The following is a 16818-nucleotide window of genomic DNA, read 5'->3' on the forward strand; positions in this document are numbered from 1 at the left end:
CATACCATCCTGAATCTGTGACGTGTGCAAGATGTTATCATCGCAACTTATCAGCATCGCTCGAAAATTTTGTAGAGATTGGTGAGGCAGGCCACGGGTGTGAGGAGTTGTGTGTCGTTCAGTTCATTGGGCGGACAGAACGTTGCAGCTTTTGTTGCAGGGAACAGCACATGCTCCAGTACCAAGGCTTCACGCTCGGTATTGCCAGGATACCGCATCTCACCGTACCAGCGAGCAAGGGCATGCGCGACGCTCTCAAAGCACGGCTCCTCTTCCTCCCAATTGACTTCAGTGGCCAAGCGGAACACAAACTCTGGCAGTGAATGAATGGACGGTTCGTGGTCTGGTAGCAGCTGCGGTAACGTCCGTAGCATGCCCCGCGAGTCGATATCAAGCGCAAAGTACTCGAACAACATGGGGCCATTGGCGATCAGTAGAGTCTTGATCTCGTCCGCGAGCTGCTCTCTGGGTCCATCCTCTTCGTCATAGCCGTTTCGGGGGTTCTTGAGTGCCTCTAGCACCAGGTCGTAGATCGGAAACGGGGTCTGCAGAGTAATCGGCCGCGTTTCGCCGAATTGCAGCAAGACTTGTTGATAGAACACGTGAAAGGCGATCTCGTCGTGCCGAACAATGTACAGCTTCGTGCGGTACTGGACCAGCGAGAACTTTTTGTCAACGACGCCCACGAAGCTGTGCTCACGAAAGAGCTGCATAACAATACGCAACAAGGTCAATCGAACGTCCTCAAGTATCACAAGAAGCCACTCTTACCCTGTCAAGAGCCTTGTTCTTCTTTTGCCGCATCAAGCTCAGCAAGTTCTGGACACTCGATAGCATTTGTGGACTCTGAGTAGCTTCCAGACTTCCTCGACGAACATCTTCGCCCTCTGGCTCGGGTTCTAAAGAGCAATAGAGCCCATCAAGTTACAAAGGTCTCCAAGTGAACACTTCTGGGTTCTCAAGTTCGTACCTTGACTGGATTGAAGCATCGACAGTTTCCGCTTACGAGGAAAATTTGACGTCGCATTGGTGTCGCTTTCCACAGAGTCTTCTCGTTTAGATGTTCGATCAGGGCTAACCTCCCGGTCTTCTGTAGTGTCCTGGGAACTTGACTGCGATAACTGGGTTCTCTGTGACTCGAAGAAGAGATACTTGTCGATGGTGTTGGAGCGAGGGTCGGTTCGCACCAAGCGCTGTGGTGCCTGTCCAACAGACCCAGAGCAAGAAGAGTAAGCCAGTGAACACAAGCCGCGGTACGTAAAAGCAGGGACGTACCAGTGCCGGATGGTACTTCTTAGAAGGTGGAGTGGGTTTTTGGCTGAGGTCAATCTCAATCGAGTCGGCAGATCTGTCGGCTTCGTCTTCACTTTCAGTCTCACGCTTGTCCATATCTTCATCGCTTGATTCTGCTTCTTCCTGCTTCTTTTCTTCTTCCATGACACTTTCACGTCTGCGCTGCTTTGCCGATGTATCTCCATTGGAAACTCCCAATATTGCGGTGATCGGCTGGACGGAGAAACTGCGACTCTCGTTGCTTCCTTTGAGTTGCTTCTCGATTGCTTGGCTGATCGAGTCGACGATATCTTCCTCATGTAAGAAGTGCACCTACGTGTAGGATCGTTAGTACCAACAAACCGTGAATCCCATCAATATCTTCTGTACGCACCTCTCGTTTTGTCGGGTGGACGTTCACATCGATGTTGCGAGGTGGGAGCTCCATGCTCAGATAGATAAACGGGTGTGTGTTCTTGGGTAAATACAGCGAGTACACGTACTCACAGGCTCGCTTCAGTGATGGACACTCGACGAGGCGATCGTTAATAAAGAGGATAAAGTTGCTTTTCTTCAAACTGCAACACAATTTACGAGCTCAGGTTAGAAAATTGCACCAAATTTGATAACCAGAGAAAAGGCGGAAGGTACTGATAGTTGGCGTTGCTGATGTATCCACGGACTTGGCGCTGGAGATCCATCGAGCCAGCAGCTGTCGCATCTCTGACGTGTTCGAATGGATTTAGCTCACTAGCAAGTTTACTGCCGTAGATGGTGCGAATCGCATCTAACTGCGAGGAGCTTTGGGTCGTGTTGACACCACAAGAAGATTCACGATGCTGGAGAGCACGAGCAGTCAGACCAGCGCAGATATCCTAAAGTCAACGGCAATATATTCACCTTCTTGCATACGAACCCCACTCCTTTCGCACCAAAGTGAATAGCATACTTCTGCACCACATCCAAGATACGGGTGTACTGCTCCGATGTGTTCTTCAGCGCCTGTTTCCTCGTACTCAAGTTGTAGAACAGATCCTCCACCTGCAAAGCATACACCCTATTAGCGTCTCCTGAATGCAATGGCTTGGCGTTTGTACTCTAAACGCACCACAATTTGCGTGCCATTCTTTCCTGCGCACGGCTTGGGATCATTGGACTCTCCAGGTCTCTTTGACACCAACTTCCCGTCGCGGTACGAAGCCCTACAGCAGTTGTTCACTCACCAATGTCATTATCGTCATCGTAATGTTTGTTTCCATTGGCTTCTTACTCACTTGTAAGCGCAGGGCTGGTCTGCTGTCCGGGATGTGATGGATACATGAGCAACGTGCGAGATACTGGCGAGTGCTTCACCTCGGAAGCCAAAACTCTTAATATCCTTCAGATCCTCAAAGCTCTTTAGTTTGCTGGTGGTGAAGCGTTCGCAGACGATCTCCAGATCTTGCCGTTGGATGCCTCGTCCGTTGTCTTGGATCTGCAGGAGCTTCAGACCTCCTTGACTCACAGCAACCGCCACGTTTGTGGCCCCTGCATCCAGCGAATTCTCCAGCAATTCCTTTACTGCATTTGCAGGACGATGCACCACTTCTCCAGCTGCGATGCGGTTCACCACGTCCGGGCTCAAGCGCTGGATGCGCGGCGCCGGTGGCATCTTCCCTCCAAGTTCAATAGTGACGTACTTTACAGCGGGAGATAATGCGATTGGCTAAAACGCAACAACAGAAAAGGGTACGTTTGGGGTACACTTACGCCGTACCCCTTTGTCCAGTTTGACAGCAATAATGGTGGCGTTCACCGTGTACAAGTCGTCCAAGTACCTCTTTGACTGCGTGGCCCCTACGGATGCGGCACCGTTACAGCCGTATCCAACGGTAGATATAAACGAGCTAGAAGCTCTTCGGTAAGTTTTTAACAGCGGAAATTGTGGTTGAGTAGGTAGAATAGTACGCGCAAGTTGAGGCTTGTAATTCTTCGGGATGGCAGATTTTCATCGCTGCAGAATAAAAGTAGCAGGGCAAACGCTGCATTTGAGTGACGAGTATAAAAGTGCTGACTGTGTGGATGACTTGTGGATGGTAGGCTTGATGCCGTGGACGTGGTCAAGCGCATGGACTACGCCGAACTGGACAAACTAATTGCTTGCTGCAGAGAGCATGTAATGCAACGTTGGGCTGCTTAACTTAATGTATGGAAGCACGGGTTACGAAGATCTTAAGACTTTTACTGCTTTATGTAGCCTCCACAGACGGTTGTCGTGCCAGCGACGCATGGTGACACTGCTCCATTCCAGAAGTTTGCTAAGTACCTGAAAGACCGACAACGGGTGAGCTGGTTGCGATGAGGTTGGTCTAGCGATAACCGTGTTGACTTGCAGTGTGCGATTGCCTGGATCAGGCTGGGGTGGTGATACTTGCAGATGGTCGGCTTCTGATTCTAGCGCCGCTGGAGAAGGATGACTCCCGATTGCGCTGTGTGGTTGTCAAAGCGAAGTCTACTACGGAGGTCTCTGCTGCAAAGGCATCTAATATAACGACAGTGCGCATCGACGAAGCATTTGCACAGACGAGAGTACAGCCACATGCAGCCATTGCCCGACCGCCGCCAGAGCCAGAATCAGAAAGCGAGCAACGTCCACGTAGTCGAGTTCGCTCTCGCAAGCGCAGTCGTGCGCAGCAGGAACCAGAAGCAGATACTCTACGTGACGGCTCTTCGGCTGAGCGAAGCCAAAACAACCAGGTATCGTTTAATTTTGCAACTGGGTCGAATGAAGGTGTGTGACTTGTACTGCTTGTTTCTCGTAGAGCAAAGATGGAGCACCGATATCTGCACCGAAAGGAGAGCAGTCTGTGCTTTACCGCTTGTCTAGGATTGAACGGGCAACAACAATCGCTCAACTCCGGTACGTTAGTGATCAAAGTACTGCACACTTTGAGCGGCGTATCACTCACATTAAATGTAAATTATCTGCTTCTACAGACATGAGTACGAGGCTTTCAACGAGCACTACTACACTGTATTAAGGGAATGGAGCAAATCGGATCGTAATTTTTGAAAAACACGCAAACGATGGAGCACCTACAGAAGAAAACGTGATACTTTGAGATTCATCGAGCTTGTATGTGTCTATTCCTTCAAAACGAGAAGAATGTAGTATGTTAGGTCTTAGCTCAAAACTCTTGAGCAAGTGCGATTTATTATTGTTAGGGGCATTGAGATAACCAGGTCTACTCGTAGCGCAATGCCTCCATCGCCTGCAACTCCTTGGGCACCTTAGTGGTCGTAATCTCAATACCAGAATCTGTAATCTACATACCAGATAGGTACACACAAATAACGTTAAGATGTGAGCAAAGCAAACAGGACTTGGAAGCGTAACATACCACCACATCATCTTCAATACGAATACCAATACCACGGAGCTCTTCAGGCAAGTCGAAGTCGTTCTTCGGCAAGTAAATACCCGGCTCCACAGTCACCACCATACCTGGAACTAACGGCGCACTGCGCGTGACGTGTGGCGTATCGTGCGTATCCAAGCCCAAATAGTGACCGACGTGTGTCGGATTGTACTTTTGGAACTCGCGAATCGCAGAGCGAGCTAATGGCCCACTCTTGTTTTTCAAGATTCCAAACTCCAGCATCCGCTTCATCATGATATCCACGGAATAGTCGTGCAACTCGTTCAAGGTGATAGGCTCCTTGCTCTCGATCATGGTTTTCAAGTGCTCCAAGCACTTCTTCTGGACATCCAGCACGAACTCATACATCAGTTCCTGTCCCGACGAAAGCTTTCCACCCACAGGCCACGTGCGCGTAATATCACTAGCATAGCCGCCAGCAACCTCACATCCCGAGTCAACTAGCACCAAATCGTTCTCGCGGAGCAAATCTCGCTTCGACAAGTAGTGAACCACCGCAGCATTCGCTCCCGATCCCACAACATTTGGGAACGCGTTCCACAGCGCGCCATTCTTCTTGATTGACCCCTCGAATGTCGATCCCAACGCTAGCTCTGACATCCCAGGCCGGGTGTTCTTCATCATGTCAATGAATCCCTGCGCACCGATGTCTGCGGCAAACCGCATGCGGTTGAGTTCATTCTCCGACTTGACCACACGGAGCTGCTCGACCAAGAAGTCGCCAGCGAAGAACTTGCTGTGGAAAGTCTTAGTCGCATCCACGAAAGTCGGCGAGTATCTACCCCCGTCAGGCTTCAGTACGAAGACTTTATCCACGCTAGAGAGCAGCTTGTGCATGGCTGGAGAAAGATCCGTCAGCTGGAAGGCGTCGTCCGCCAAATACCGGTGCTTGGCTCCATCCAGACCGACACGGGCGCCATCCCATTGTTCACTGTATCATACAACCAGCGTCATCAGTCTCGCGGAAAATAATCCTCGTGTTCGATAGTCCATGACACACCTGTGCGGATCTCGCGGACGCACAAAGAGCACGAACGAGCACTTGTTCTGGCTCTTGAGCAGCACCGCGTGGGCGTCGGGTTCCTCGAGTCCTGTGAGGTACATGAAGTTGCTGTTCTGGTGAAACTCCCACGGAATGTCGTGCGTCATGTACTTGACTTCGGCCGCATTTGCGATGAGCGCAGAGTTGTCGGGCATCGACGCGAACAGTTTCTTCCGACGTTCTAGGAACTCCGTAGCTGGCAGACCTGGTTAAGAAATCGATTAGCGTTAGCATTTCGTATCATGGGCCAAAGGATCTGGTGACTAGTCACGCACCAGGCTGCAAACAACCAGGCTGCACTTCGAAAGGGTTGAACGGCTCGCTGTTGTCCGCCACGGCGAAGGTCGACTTGGCTCTCGACGCGAAGAACCGACTGGAGATTGCTCGGGTCTGTACCGCACGCTGTGCCACCTTCCGCAACATGGTCAGACGTCGGCACACTCCAAGCAGCTTTGGGGAATGACACACGCGAGCCTCAAGTTGAGGCAGGTCAACTGATCCCACGTCTACAGCGCATCAGACTCAGAAGTGATGTCGCTTGAATGTAGTTTAGAAGAAGACATTCCCTCTAAAGTGCGATCTGTTTGACTGGCGGTGACCAGTCTTGCAATTTCCGACAAGCAGCGCACGACGTTCAGCTCCGAACGGACCCACGAGGCAGCAAGGAAGAGGACGTATTTTGAGAGCCTCCGCAGCCGCGTAGTAGTCAGCCAAGATGCCGCAGCATGAGCATATGGAGATGCACCGCAAGCGCCACGGCGTGCGCATGGATGCCGCTGAGAAGAAGCGCAAGAAAGAAGCGCGTGAGGTGCATCGCCGCTCACAATTCGCCCAGAAGGTGCACGGCCTGCGTGCCAAGCTATACAACCAGAAGCGTTTCAAGGAGAAGGCCGCGATGAAGAAGACGCTGGCGCTGCACAATGAGCGTACGAACAAGCACGCTAACGACGACGAGATCCCAGACGGCGCTGTGCCTTCTTATCTGTTGGACCGTGAAGGCGTCTCTCGTGCTAAGGTGCTGAGTAACACTGTGAAGCAGAAACGGAAAGAGAAGGCTGGTAAGTGGGATGTGCCGATCCCCAAGGTCAAGCCCATTGCCGATGACGAGATGTTTAAGGTGCTTCGCTCTGGCAAACGTCGCAACAAGGCGTGGAAGCGTATGATCACCAAGGCCACGTTCGTGGGCGAGAACTTCACGCGTAAGCCGCCAAAGTACGAGCGATTCATCCGTCCTAGTGCCATGCGCTTCAAGAAGGCTCATGTTACGCACCCTGAGCTCAAGACGACCTTCCAGCTGGACATCCTTGGCGTCAAGAAGAACCCACAGAGCCCGCTGTACACGCAACTCGGTGTCATGACCAAGGGTACGATCATCGAAGTGAACGTTAGCGAGCTTGGCCTGGTAACCACGTCCGGCAAGGTTGTGTGGGGCAAGTACGCCCAGATCACGAACGTGCCCGAGAACGACGGCTGCATCAACGCCGTGCTGCTCGTCTAATTGCCGTTTATAACTATAGATCCTTTGCAATCATATATCTTCTTAAAACGCGTGCTTCTTTGCAGTGTTCGTTCTTTCCAAACTTGTATGGATCGTTAAGGTTACAAGCTCGAGGTTGATGTTAACAAGTGCGGGGCGTTTCTTCCGCGCCGTCAACCTACTTCTTGTAGTTCTCGATCAAGCCGACGTAGGCGAGTCCGCTGTCTGCACAGGCTGCCAGAAGCGCGTACTTGCCGCCTTCTTTCTGCAGTTTGTTGGATGCCGTGTTCACTAATCTGCTGCCGGTAGCCCCGAACGGGTGTCCGAGTGACAGAGATCCGCCCCACGTGTTCAACTTTTCCGATGGCACGCGTCCGACAGCTTGGTCCATCCCGAACAGCTCCTTGCAGTACTTGGGTTCAGCCAACGCGTTCAAATTGGCCAGCACTTGTCCAGCGAAAGCCTCGTGGATCTCAAAGTAGTCGATGTCGCTTAACTTCAGCTTGTTCTGCTCCAGGATCCGCTTGATACCGTAGGCGGGGCCCAGCAGCAATGACTCGAACGGGTCCACACCGACGAATAACCAATCCTTGAGCACCGACTTGGGCGTGTATCCAAGTTCCAGAGCCTTCTCCTCCGACATGATCAGCGTAGCAGCAGCTCCGTCAGTCAAGAACGATGAGTTGGCCGCTGTGTGGGTTCCGTGCGGCTTAATAAAGGCTGGCTTCAGTGTTGAAATCTTTTCGAGCGTCGAATTCGGGTTCACTCCGTTCTCCTCGGTGCTGCCCTTGTAGGACAAGATCTCTCCTTTGTATTTACCCTCCACGTGAGCTCTGTAGGCCTTCTGGTGTGCATCAATCGTGTACTGGTCCATCTCCTGTCTCGTGACTCCAAACCTGGTGGCAAGACGGTCACTCGATGAGCCCATGATCTCCCTAGTGTGAAAGTTCTGGATAGCTGGAGCGACGGGTGCAAGGTCCGAGAAATTCAGTCCTTGAAGCAACTTCAGCGCTGCCAAGGGGCCCTTCTTCATTGCCTTGGGGGCATTAATAAGTCGCTCTCGGATGGGTTTCGAGAAGCGGATAGGCACATCCGAGAACGTCTCAACGCCTCCAGCCAGCACAATATCAGCGTGTCCTGATAGGATCTTTTCAGCGCCGGAGCAGATAGCTTGGCTGGAAGAGATGCAGGCCTGCGTGACTGTGTGCGCCGGAACGTGCTTGGGGATGCCTGCTCCCAGCGCCGCTTCGCGTGCTATGTTGGATGTACCGACCTCCTGAATCACAGTACCAGCCAGCACGTAGTCAATGCTCTTAGGGTCGATGCCAGTCTTGTTAATGAGCCCCTTGAAGGCGTCGCGCATCATGTCATACGCGATCACGTCCTTGTAGACGGTGCCGGACTTGGCGAACGGCAGACGCACGCCGTCCACAACCACCGCGCGCTTGGCGGCAGTCGAGAGAGAGCGCGAAGCGCGAGTACCCATAGTAAGGAAAGTGCGGTGGTTGGCGAGCATGATGGGGCACAGAATTGAGCCTTTTGCGGCAAAATCCGAAGTGAGATCTTACGACGCTTTACTTGTAAAATGGCAGTCGCTGATTGGCTGAATTACTTCACGTCGTTTTTCCATTCAGGTGCCGACGTGATTGAAGTGGAGTCTGGACGTGAAGGGATAAGAAAGTGCGAGAAGAATAAGTTTTTGTATAAGTTTATTATGGACAGCTACAGCGACAGCCCGCCTCGATACTTAATATTAATACGAGTGGAAGAAGAAGTCGTTGTCGAACTGGTCCGAGTTATAAAGCGAGAAGAGCGACGAAGCAGAAGTGACGGCCAGACCGGACTCGGCTGCCAGCAGAGGCGACGTGCGTCGGATCTCGTCGATGGCCACGTCCAGAGCGTCTGTCCGCTCCGCGTTCCGGAGACAGGGGCGACACACTAAGGCCTTCTCAAACCTCGTCAAGACTGCCGTTTTCTTCTCATCTGTGAACATGTTTGGGTCGTCGCGAGGTTTCCAGGCGACCTTCAACGGCACGCGGCAATGCGGACACACGACATTGCTGCAGATCTTGCACTCCCTGCGTCCGTATAAGATCGCACTGCCCAGGTTACCACCACACGAACTGCACGCATTCGTGGGCTTTTTAGCGGAATCACTGGTTTGTCTCATGTTGTTCAACATCCAGGCCAGCTTCTTCATCCTTGCATTGACTAGAAGTCGCTGAAAAGAGAGCAGCGCGTCAGCTATCTGCATCATGACAACGCTCGTGTAAATCGGGTATTGATAGCCCATCGCATCGACGCAGCCGGTCATGAAAATTTCGATGAGGCCTTCACGTTTCTGACGAAATAGTCTGCAGAACGAAATGTTCGCGCGCACGATTTGATGATCGTGGAGCTCACGCACACCCGGAACTTCAACGGAATGACGTAGATTGTATCCAATGTGCTGTCCTTGGCTGTCGAGTGCGATCCCCGTCGACTCAAGATACACGAAGTCCCGTGGTCGAATCACAACGCTGACAAACATTGGTCCTCTGCCTATGAGTGACCACTTGACTTGCAACGATCTCAACGGGTTGCTCGGTGTCGGTGAAATGATCGACGCCAGCTCGGCACAATCTGTCAAGTAGTCTCCTGTGCACGCCGACTTGGCCAACATCTCCTCTCGAGTTGAGTTTAGTAGTCCGAACATGAGCTCGTTCAGCTCACCTCTAGTGGTTCCGTGGGCCATGAGTGGATGGATCCCGCACGGCTGTGGCATCTCTGACAGCGATGATTCTCTCTTGATACTCTCACACATTGACCGGTCCTCGTATAGGACAACGCCGGCCTTGCGCTTGATGGGCTTCCACCGCGTGTGCGCGAACCCGTTGTTGTCCAGTCGGAGCTGCTCAAAGTCTTCGATTGCCGAGTCGACAATCATAGCGGCCACATTTTCCATGTTATCCATGTCTTCCTTGGCCAGATCTAGCTCGGGGAACGTGCCTGGAGGCAAGCGGAATTTCATGTTGGTTTCGGTGTGCCGCCCACTGGTTCTCCTGGTCTGTAAGGCTACAAATCAAAGCAGCTTGGTGACTAATTCTGCCACCAACTGGCGCTGCAAGAGAAGGTCGAGGCAATGAGACTCCTTTCCAATATCGCTTCCGCTCGTCTTTTGTATGCAGCGAAATTTGTCAACTTCTCGTCCTTCCACCATGAGGAATCGACGGTCTCCATTACATGACTGTATAGCGTTGCATTGGATTTAAAACTATATCCGGAAAGCGCATCATTTAGACAAGGTTATTCGATAGTTTTCCGGTTTCCTTGCTGAAGCTTGAAGTATACAAGAACCTACATCTCCACTTACTTCCTGTTTGCCAAACATTGTTTGGATCCCATCTCTTTAGTCTACCACCCTAGCATCATTCAAAGCTGTACATGCCGCATACTGCTACTTTTATTGCAACAGGGTGATAGGCCTTTCACACAATATATTACGAAGTAGAGATGCCTATGATGGACTTTGCGTTTCATGTACTTAAGACGACGGGGCACATCCGCCAGTAATTTTCCAGCACATTGTGCTCTCGTACATGGACAACAAGTTCACCAAAGTTGCCCAGACGATCGCGAAGGCGAGGTACCCAACCGTGATGATACCCATAGCTCGGCTTGATCCGCCCGTGCGTTTCAGCTCTTGAGTCTCCGCCTTCTGACGAGGAAGCAGAGGCAGGAACGCCAACGACAAGAGCTTCATCCCGTAACAGATCCAAATCGTGATGGTTACGTCACGACGGACTATGTACGTGTCTGCTTGGATATCTTTGAGCCACACATGGAACTGAGCATTGACAAGCTTAGCCATGGAGCGACCGAACGGAGTCGTCAAATTCGTCGTTGCAGTCAGCAGACCGTATAGAGCACCTTCGTGGCCAGCCTCAGCCAGCTCAACGACAACGTAGGTAGCAATCATAAAGCGGATACCATCCGGCAGATACTCGATAACGGGGACACCGAGCCAGAACCACTGGTTGCGCACAACGTCCCAGACCGTCAGCATAGTCATAAAGGCATCGATCGACAGGGCTCCGCACATAGTAATGATGATGATGTAGCGCCAGTTCCAGTCCAGACCATATTTACCCGTAAGAGCAAGCGTTGTGGCGTAGAAAATGGTACCGACAATTGTCATCACACTGTTGTTGAACGGCGTAGCATGCACCCAGTACAACTTAATGTTACTGGAAGATACGATGTTGAAGCTATTGAAGACTCCGGAGAAGAACTTGTACGCCACGATCTGGTAAATAGCACGTTGCTGGAGCATACCCCAGAACGACGACATGTACTCTCCGAACGTCGGTTTAACTTTGACGCGTTCTTCGTGCAGCAAGAACCACGAGACGAACACCAGAGGAGCGCAGATAATACCCGAGATCAACATAAGTTGCTGGAATGTGAGTGAGAAGTCGAAGCTGCCGGCGTATTCCTCTCCGTTCATGAAGAACGCAATGACAGCGGCACCGACGGCTGTGAACGAGGTCTTGACGGCGTATACGGCGGTCTGTACGCGACCACGTTGCTCGATAGGTTCACGTTGTGCGTACTCGACGACCATGGCATCGGCAGCCACTTCACACAGTAAGTAGCCGAATGATGCGAGCATCATGGGGACCACATACTTGCCTGCAGAGTTTGATGCGTTCTCATTGATGCTGGCAATTTGTTCTTCCGTCCAGTCTTCTTCGTTGATGTCGTGCATCGACGAGTCTCCGTAGTACGGGTCGGGGACGGACATCGCCGCCATAATGAAAAGAATCACAACACAGAATACCCAGCCGAGCACCATGTACGGACGGCGACGGTAGCCCATGATAGGGAAGCAGTCACTGATGACACCAAAGAACATTTTGTAACACCACGGAATCTGCACCAATACTGTGGCGGAGACAACGATAGTGCCCTCTGCGTTGAGGTATCCCTGGAGAACGGGGTAAATGACACCAGGGATGATACCGGCTAGGAAACCCACACCTGCGTACTGAGCCAGTAGGCCGATGCATTCCTTGGATAACAACTGCAGTGGCTTTCCCTCACGCAGGGCACCATTCTCAAGCTCCGTGTTGACAGGTTTGCCAGGAGATGCCAGATTCAAGTACGCAGCCTCACTTTGTGTGGATCTGAGATCCGATAGCCGGCTAAGTCGATCTTCCAGCACCGCCTTGACAGTGTCGTCTGTTACTGTCATTTTTCAGACCAGACGAAACGTTGTGCTTGAAGCCGGACAATTGTGTAATGAGCTAGGCTTCGATTCTGGTAAAGGTTGCCGCAAGCAACCAGGAATCCTGGTGGTGGGGTCACATCCTGGCAGGATAGGATATCCACAACAGTGTGGCGGTGTATCGTCTGTACTGGGTTAAGTGATCAGCGATCCGCGTCTTCGCCGAAGACGCGAAGACTCTTCGGACAACCTTGAACGTGTTTGGCAAACAAACGTTGTTTGCTGATCCATAAATTCGGGCGGTCACCGACAGACTGTCAGTGACAGTCACCAATTGGGTGGTCCAGCACAAATCCCACGTTGGTCTTTGCTTATGGCAACTTGGCAGCGGGAACTCGAAGCTTGCGCCGCAACTTGCGGCGGCAACATACGCACTATGCAAGTGGCGGGATTACCGTCGTCGGACAGGAAGGCGATGAGCGCTGCGGGCGGAAGCTTGCGGTTTCGAGATTTTCGAGATGAGCTCCGACGGCGAATGCATTCAAATCGCTCGCGATTATTTTAATCCACTGGCCGTACGGTCACGACGCGTGAGCCGCGGCGTATTGACAGTCCACTCGCCGTCGGAGACTCTGTACAACTAGAGAGAGCTGTACAGGAAGGTACAGTACTGTAGATACCGTACATGAAGAGGAGCAAGCTGTCTTGCGGCTGACGATGTGGACTTGGTGCTCACAAAATAATTTATCCGGCGACGGTTAGCGTCCCTCTTGTGGCAGAATGGGGGCTTCGGACGAGCACCAGCAACTTGTACTCCAGGAGGAGATCGACCCGATCAACTATGGCGCTGTGCCATCGGACTCGCCAGCTACGACGCCCAAGACTTGCGATAACGACCTCGAAGACGACGTGCTGAGAGATGGACCACCGCCGCGACTGCTGTCTCCCGAGGTGCTGGCATTACTGATGCAATACGCTGGAATTGGTTTCGTCAATGGCGTCCTCCCTGCTGTCATCTATCCAGTGCTTCAAGGGTACCTAAATGCTGAGGGAACTATCGTCGTGTCCGCTACGGTGCTGGTCCAGCTTCCCTGGTCGTACAAGATGTTTCTTGGAATTCTAAGCGACTGCTTTCCACTCGGAGGCTTTCGACGTCGACCCTACATGTTGTTGGGATGGCTGCTTTGTTGCTGTATGCTCTTCATGATTGCAAGCTTCTCCGAGGCAGCTCCGTACTACGGGGACCCAACCATGCATTCCGTCAGTCCGGATCAATGGACGGAAGCTCAACGTCAGAGTATCAACCCTGACGCCCCCGACGCCGCGGGAAAATACGTGATCCCTATGATGATGGCGTCGTTCGGGTATCTACTTGTAGAGGTACCTGCCGACGCTGTGGTGATCGAATACGCACAACGTGAATCGGTGCATGTTCGTGGACGCATTCAGTCGTGGATCCACAGTGTTCGTATGGGGTTCAATGCACTGGGCGCCCTTGTAGTGGCCGTCGCGTTCAACGGCATCGAATATGGCGGCTCCTTCGACTTCTCACTCACGTTTCCAGAGATGATGTTCATCCTAGGTTGTCTCTGTCTACCGCTTGGACCTGCTGCTTGGTTCCTCGTGTACGAAGACCAAGTACAGACACCAAAGTTCAGTGCTTACATGTCGAACTTCTGGGGGATCTTGCAGAAGCGAGCAGTGTACCAAGTGGCGGCATACAAGTTCTTCTCCGGAGTTTTCAACAGCTTTAACATCGTGTCTTCCAGTAACATCAAGCTATTCTGGGTCCACGCCACGCCATTCAACGCGAGCATCATGGCCATTGCTGGCACGTTCGTGTATGCTGGAACTCTTGCGGTGATGGCTCAGCGTGGTCTCCACTGGAACTGGCACGTTGCTATCGCCGCCACCGTCATCTTTGGAGTAGTTACGGACGGCATGATGACTGTATTGGTTACATGGGATGTCTGTCGCAGTCAGTGGTTCTGGCTTACCGTACCAGTCATCGGAGACGTCCCTCACGCTATGCGCTTCATTGTTAGCAACTATATTGTGGTTGAACTGATTGAAAGAGGCTCGGAAGGTGCCTTGTTTGGGCTCTTAACGACCGCCAACCACGTTTCCTCGCCGTTCGGACGCACTGCTGCCAAGTTCGTCAACGCTCGGTTCCACGTGTGGAAGGACGATATCCTGGCGGACACGTACGAGACTCGTCGAGATGTCACCATTACGATCTGGATCTGCTACGGCATGAAGATGGTGTCGCTCATGTTTTTACCGTTACTGCCGAACCAGAGAGCTGCCACTCAAGCGCTCCGTCGTCAAGGAGGTGTGAGCAAACGTATGGGCATGTGGATGGTGGGGATCTTGATGTTCGCCTTGGCTTGGCTGACAATGGTGAACGTATTGAGCATGAACCCGGCGACAAAGTGCTGGGCCATCACGGGAGGCTGCGCTCCGAAGTCACATCACCCGAAGTTGCTGTAAGTACACGTACAGTACAAGACAAAACATGTCACGTCGAGATTTCCTACCACTGAAGTATGGGGCCTAGGACTTGGGTGCACAACCGCCAGTGATCTTCCAGCACATTGTGCTTGTATACATGGACAACAAGTTCACCATTGTCGCCCAGACAATTGCAAAAGCCAGATAACTCACAGTGACGATGCCCATGACACGGCTAGAACCTCCTGTCCGTTTGAGCTCTTGAGTCTCAGCCTTTTGCCGGGGAAGCAGAGGTAGGAATGCCAGCGACAACAACTTCATACAGTAGCAAATCCAGATCGTAATGGTCACGTCACGACGAACCATTGTCGTGTCGGCCTGGATGTCCTTAAGCCACACGTTGAACTGACCGTTGACGAGTTTTGCCATGGAGCGACCGAACGGCGTCGTCAGGTTCGTCGTTGCAGTCAGTAGCCCATACAGAGCTCCTTCATGACCAGGCTCGGCAAGCTCCACCACCACATACGTGGCGATCATGAATCGGATTCCATCAGGAAGATATTCAATCATCGGTACACCGAGCCAGAACCATTGGTTACGAACAATGTCCCAGACAGTGAACATGGTCATGAACGCATCAATGGACAGAGCTCCACACATGGTGACAATAATGATAGTACGCCAATTCCAGTCGAGTCCGTATTTGCCGGTTAATGCCAGAGTGATCGCGTAGAATACCGTGCCCACAATAGTCATAAAGCTGTTGTTGAATGGCGTAGCGTGGACCCAGTATAGCTTGATGTTACTTGAAGACACGATGTTAAAACTGTTGAACACACCGGAGAAGAACTTGTACGCCACGATCTGGTAGATAGCGCGCTTTTGAAGCAGCGTCCAGAACGACGACATGTACTCCCCGAAGGACAAGTTACCCGTCACGCGGTCTTCGTGCAGCAAGAACCACGATATAATGACGAGAGGTGCGCAGATGACTCCACTGATCAACATGAGCTCCTGGAACGAGAGCGAGAAGCTGAACGATCCGGCGTATTCTTCTCCATTCATGAAGAATGCAATGACAGCAGCGCCGACGGCAGTGAACGAGGTCTTGACGGCGTAAACAGCAGTTTGAACACGACCGCGTTGTTCGATAGGCTCACGTTGTGCGTACTCGACGACCATGGCATCAGCGGCAACCTCACACAACAGGTAGCCAAACGACGCAAGCATCATGGGCACAACGTATTTGCCAGCGGAGTTTGGGGCATTTGTGTTAATACTGTCGATTTGGTCATCGGTCCAGTCTGCTTCATCAATACTGTGCATCGCGGGGTCCCCGTAGTACGGGTCAGGGATCGACATTGCCGCCATAATGATGAGAATAGAGACGCAGAACACCCAGCCTAGGACCATGTATGGACGACGACGGTAACCCATGATCGGGAAGCAGTCGCTGATGACACCGAAGAACATCTTGTAACACCAAGGTATCTGCACCAACACAGTGGCAGACACCACGGTGGTGCCCTCTGCATTAAGGTATCCCTGGAGAACGGGGTAAATGACACCAGGAATGATACCGGCTAGGAAACCCACACCTGCGTACTGAGCCAGTAGGCCGATGCACTCGACTGACAGAAGTTCGAGTGGCTTTCCTTCACGCAACGCCCCGTTCTCCATGTCTGGCTTGAACGACTTTGCGGGGGTGTTGTGGTTGGCGTAACTTTCATCTGCGTTTCGGTGGATGCTGGAGATAGCGCTAAACCGCTCCATTGCTTATTCACGTCGGCCATCTTGGTGTTCCCAGAGAGCTGAGGCGGAACAAGGGGCTGTGTTGGAGCCAATAAATTCAATAGTGAGCTCACCAAATAACTGGTGGTGCATGGCTAGGTGAACCCTCCGGCCATGCACAGATTTCCGACGGCGGTAATGCTGCCATCGTGCGAGCAGT

At 52.1% G+C, this 16818-nt stretch overlaps 9 protein-coding genes across 9 annotated transcripts; 3 read left to right on the forward strand and 6 right to left on the reverse strand.

Moving 5' to 3' along the window:
- Positions 1 to 50: 50 nt before the first annotated feature.
- PITG_01204 (DNA mismatch repair protein, putative) lies at positions 51 to 2923 on the reverse strand (the record flags this gene model as incomplete). The annotated part of the gene is made up of 9 exons (XM_002907834.1): positions 51 to 707; positions 772 to 899; positions 971 to 1202; positions 1276 to 1605; positions 1667 to 1850; positions 1924 to 2111; positions 2173 to 2313; positions 2381 to 2474; positions 2547 to 2923. 9 exons carry the CDS (start codon positions 2921 to 2923, stop codon positions 51 to 53), a joined length of 2331 nt encoding a protein of 776 aa, XP_002907880.1.
- Positions 2924 to 3053: 130 nt separating this feature from the next.
- On the forward strand, positions 3054 to 3613 carry PITG_01205 (uncharacterized protein; the record flags this gene model as incomplete). Its single annotated transcript, XM_002907835.1, has 3 exons — positions 3054 to 3172; positions 3352 to 3427; positions 3509 to 3613. 3 exons carry the CDS (start codon positions 3054 to 3056, stop codon positions 3611 to 3613), a joined length of 300 nt encoding a protein of 99 aa, XP_002907881.1.
- An 883-nt stretch (positions 3614 to 4496) lies between these two features.
- On the reverse strand, positions 4497 to 6156 carry PITG_01206 (xaa-Pro aminopeptidase, putative; the record flags this gene model as incomplete). The annotated part of the gene is made up of 4 exons (XM_002907836.1): positions 4497 to 4577; positions 4653 to 5622; positions 5692 to 5938; positions 6009 to 6156. The coding sequence occupies 4 exons, from the start codon at positions 6154 to 6156 to the stop codon at positions 4497 to 4499; spliced, it is 1446 nt and encodes a 481-aa protein (XP_002907882.1).
- A 194-nt stretch (positions 6157 to 6350) lies between these two features.
- On the forward strand, positions 6351 to 7279 carry PITG_01207 (ribosome biogenesis protein NSA2; the record flags this gene model as incomplete). Its single annotated transcript, XM_002907837.1, has 1 exon — positions 6351 to 7279. The coding sequence occupies one exon, from the start codon at positions 6449 to 6451 to the stop codon at positions 7229 to 7231; it is 783 nt and encodes a 260-aa protein (XP_002907883.1).
- A 7-nt stretch (positions 7280 to 7286) lies between these two features.
- Positions 7287 to 8756, reverse strand: PITG_01208 (trifunctional enzyme subunit beta, mitochondrial precursor; the record flags this gene model as incomplete). The annotated part of the gene is made up of 1 exon (XM_002907838.1): positions 7287 to 8756. One exon carries the CDS (start codon positions 8724 to 8726, stop codon positions 7389 to 7391), a length of 1338 nt encoding a protein of 445 aa, XP_002907884.1.
- Positions 8757 to 8963: 207 nt separating this feature from the next.
- Positions 8964 to 10220, reverse strand: PITG_01209 (uncharacterized protein; the record flags this gene model as incomplete). The annotated part of the gene is made up of 1 exon (XM_002907839.1): positions 8964 to 10220. One exon carries the CDS (start codon positions 10218 to 10220, stop codon positions 8964 to 8966), a length of 1257 nt encoding a protein of 418 aa, XP_002907885.1.
- A 513-nt stretch (positions 10221 to 10733) lies between these two features.
- PITG_01210 (Folate-Biopterin Transporter (FBT) Family) lies at positions 10734 to 12443 on the reverse strand (the record flags this gene model as incomplete). Its single annotated transcript, XM_002907840.1, has 1 exon — positions 10734 to 12443. The coding sequence occupies one exon, from the start codon at positions 12441 to 12443 to the stop codon at positions 10734 to 10736; it is 1710 nt and encodes a 569-aa protein (XP_002907886.1).
- A 753-nt stretch (positions 12444 to 13196) lies between these two features.
- PITG_01211 (uncharacterized protein) lies at positions 13197 to 14906 on the forward strand (the record flags this gene model as incomplete). The annotated part of the gene is made up of 1 exon (XM_002907841.1): positions 13197 to 14906. One exon carries the CDS (start codon positions 13197 to 13199, stop codon positions 14904 to 14906), a length of 1710 nt encoding a protein of 569 aa, XP_002907887.1.
- Positions 14907 to 14969: 63 nt separating this feature from the next.
- PITG_01212 (Folate-Biopterin Transporter (FBT) Family) lies at positions 14970 to 16547 on the reverse strand (the record flags this gene model as incomplete). The annotated part of the gene is made up of 1 exon (XM_002907842.1): positions 14970 to 16547. One exon carries the CDS (start codon positions 16545 to 16547, stop codon positions 14970 to 14972), a length of 1578 nt encoding a protein of 525 aa, XP_002907888.1.
- Positions 16548 to 16818: the final 271 nt, after the last annotated feature.

The sequence above is a fragment of the Phytophthora infestans genome, genomic scaffold (genome assembly GCF_000142945.1).
Source record: "Phytophthora infestans T30-4 supercont1.2 genomic scaffold, whole genome shotgun sequence".
NCBI lineage: Eukaryota > Oomycota > Peronosporomycetes > Peronosporales > Peronosporaceae > Phytophthora > Phytophthora infestans.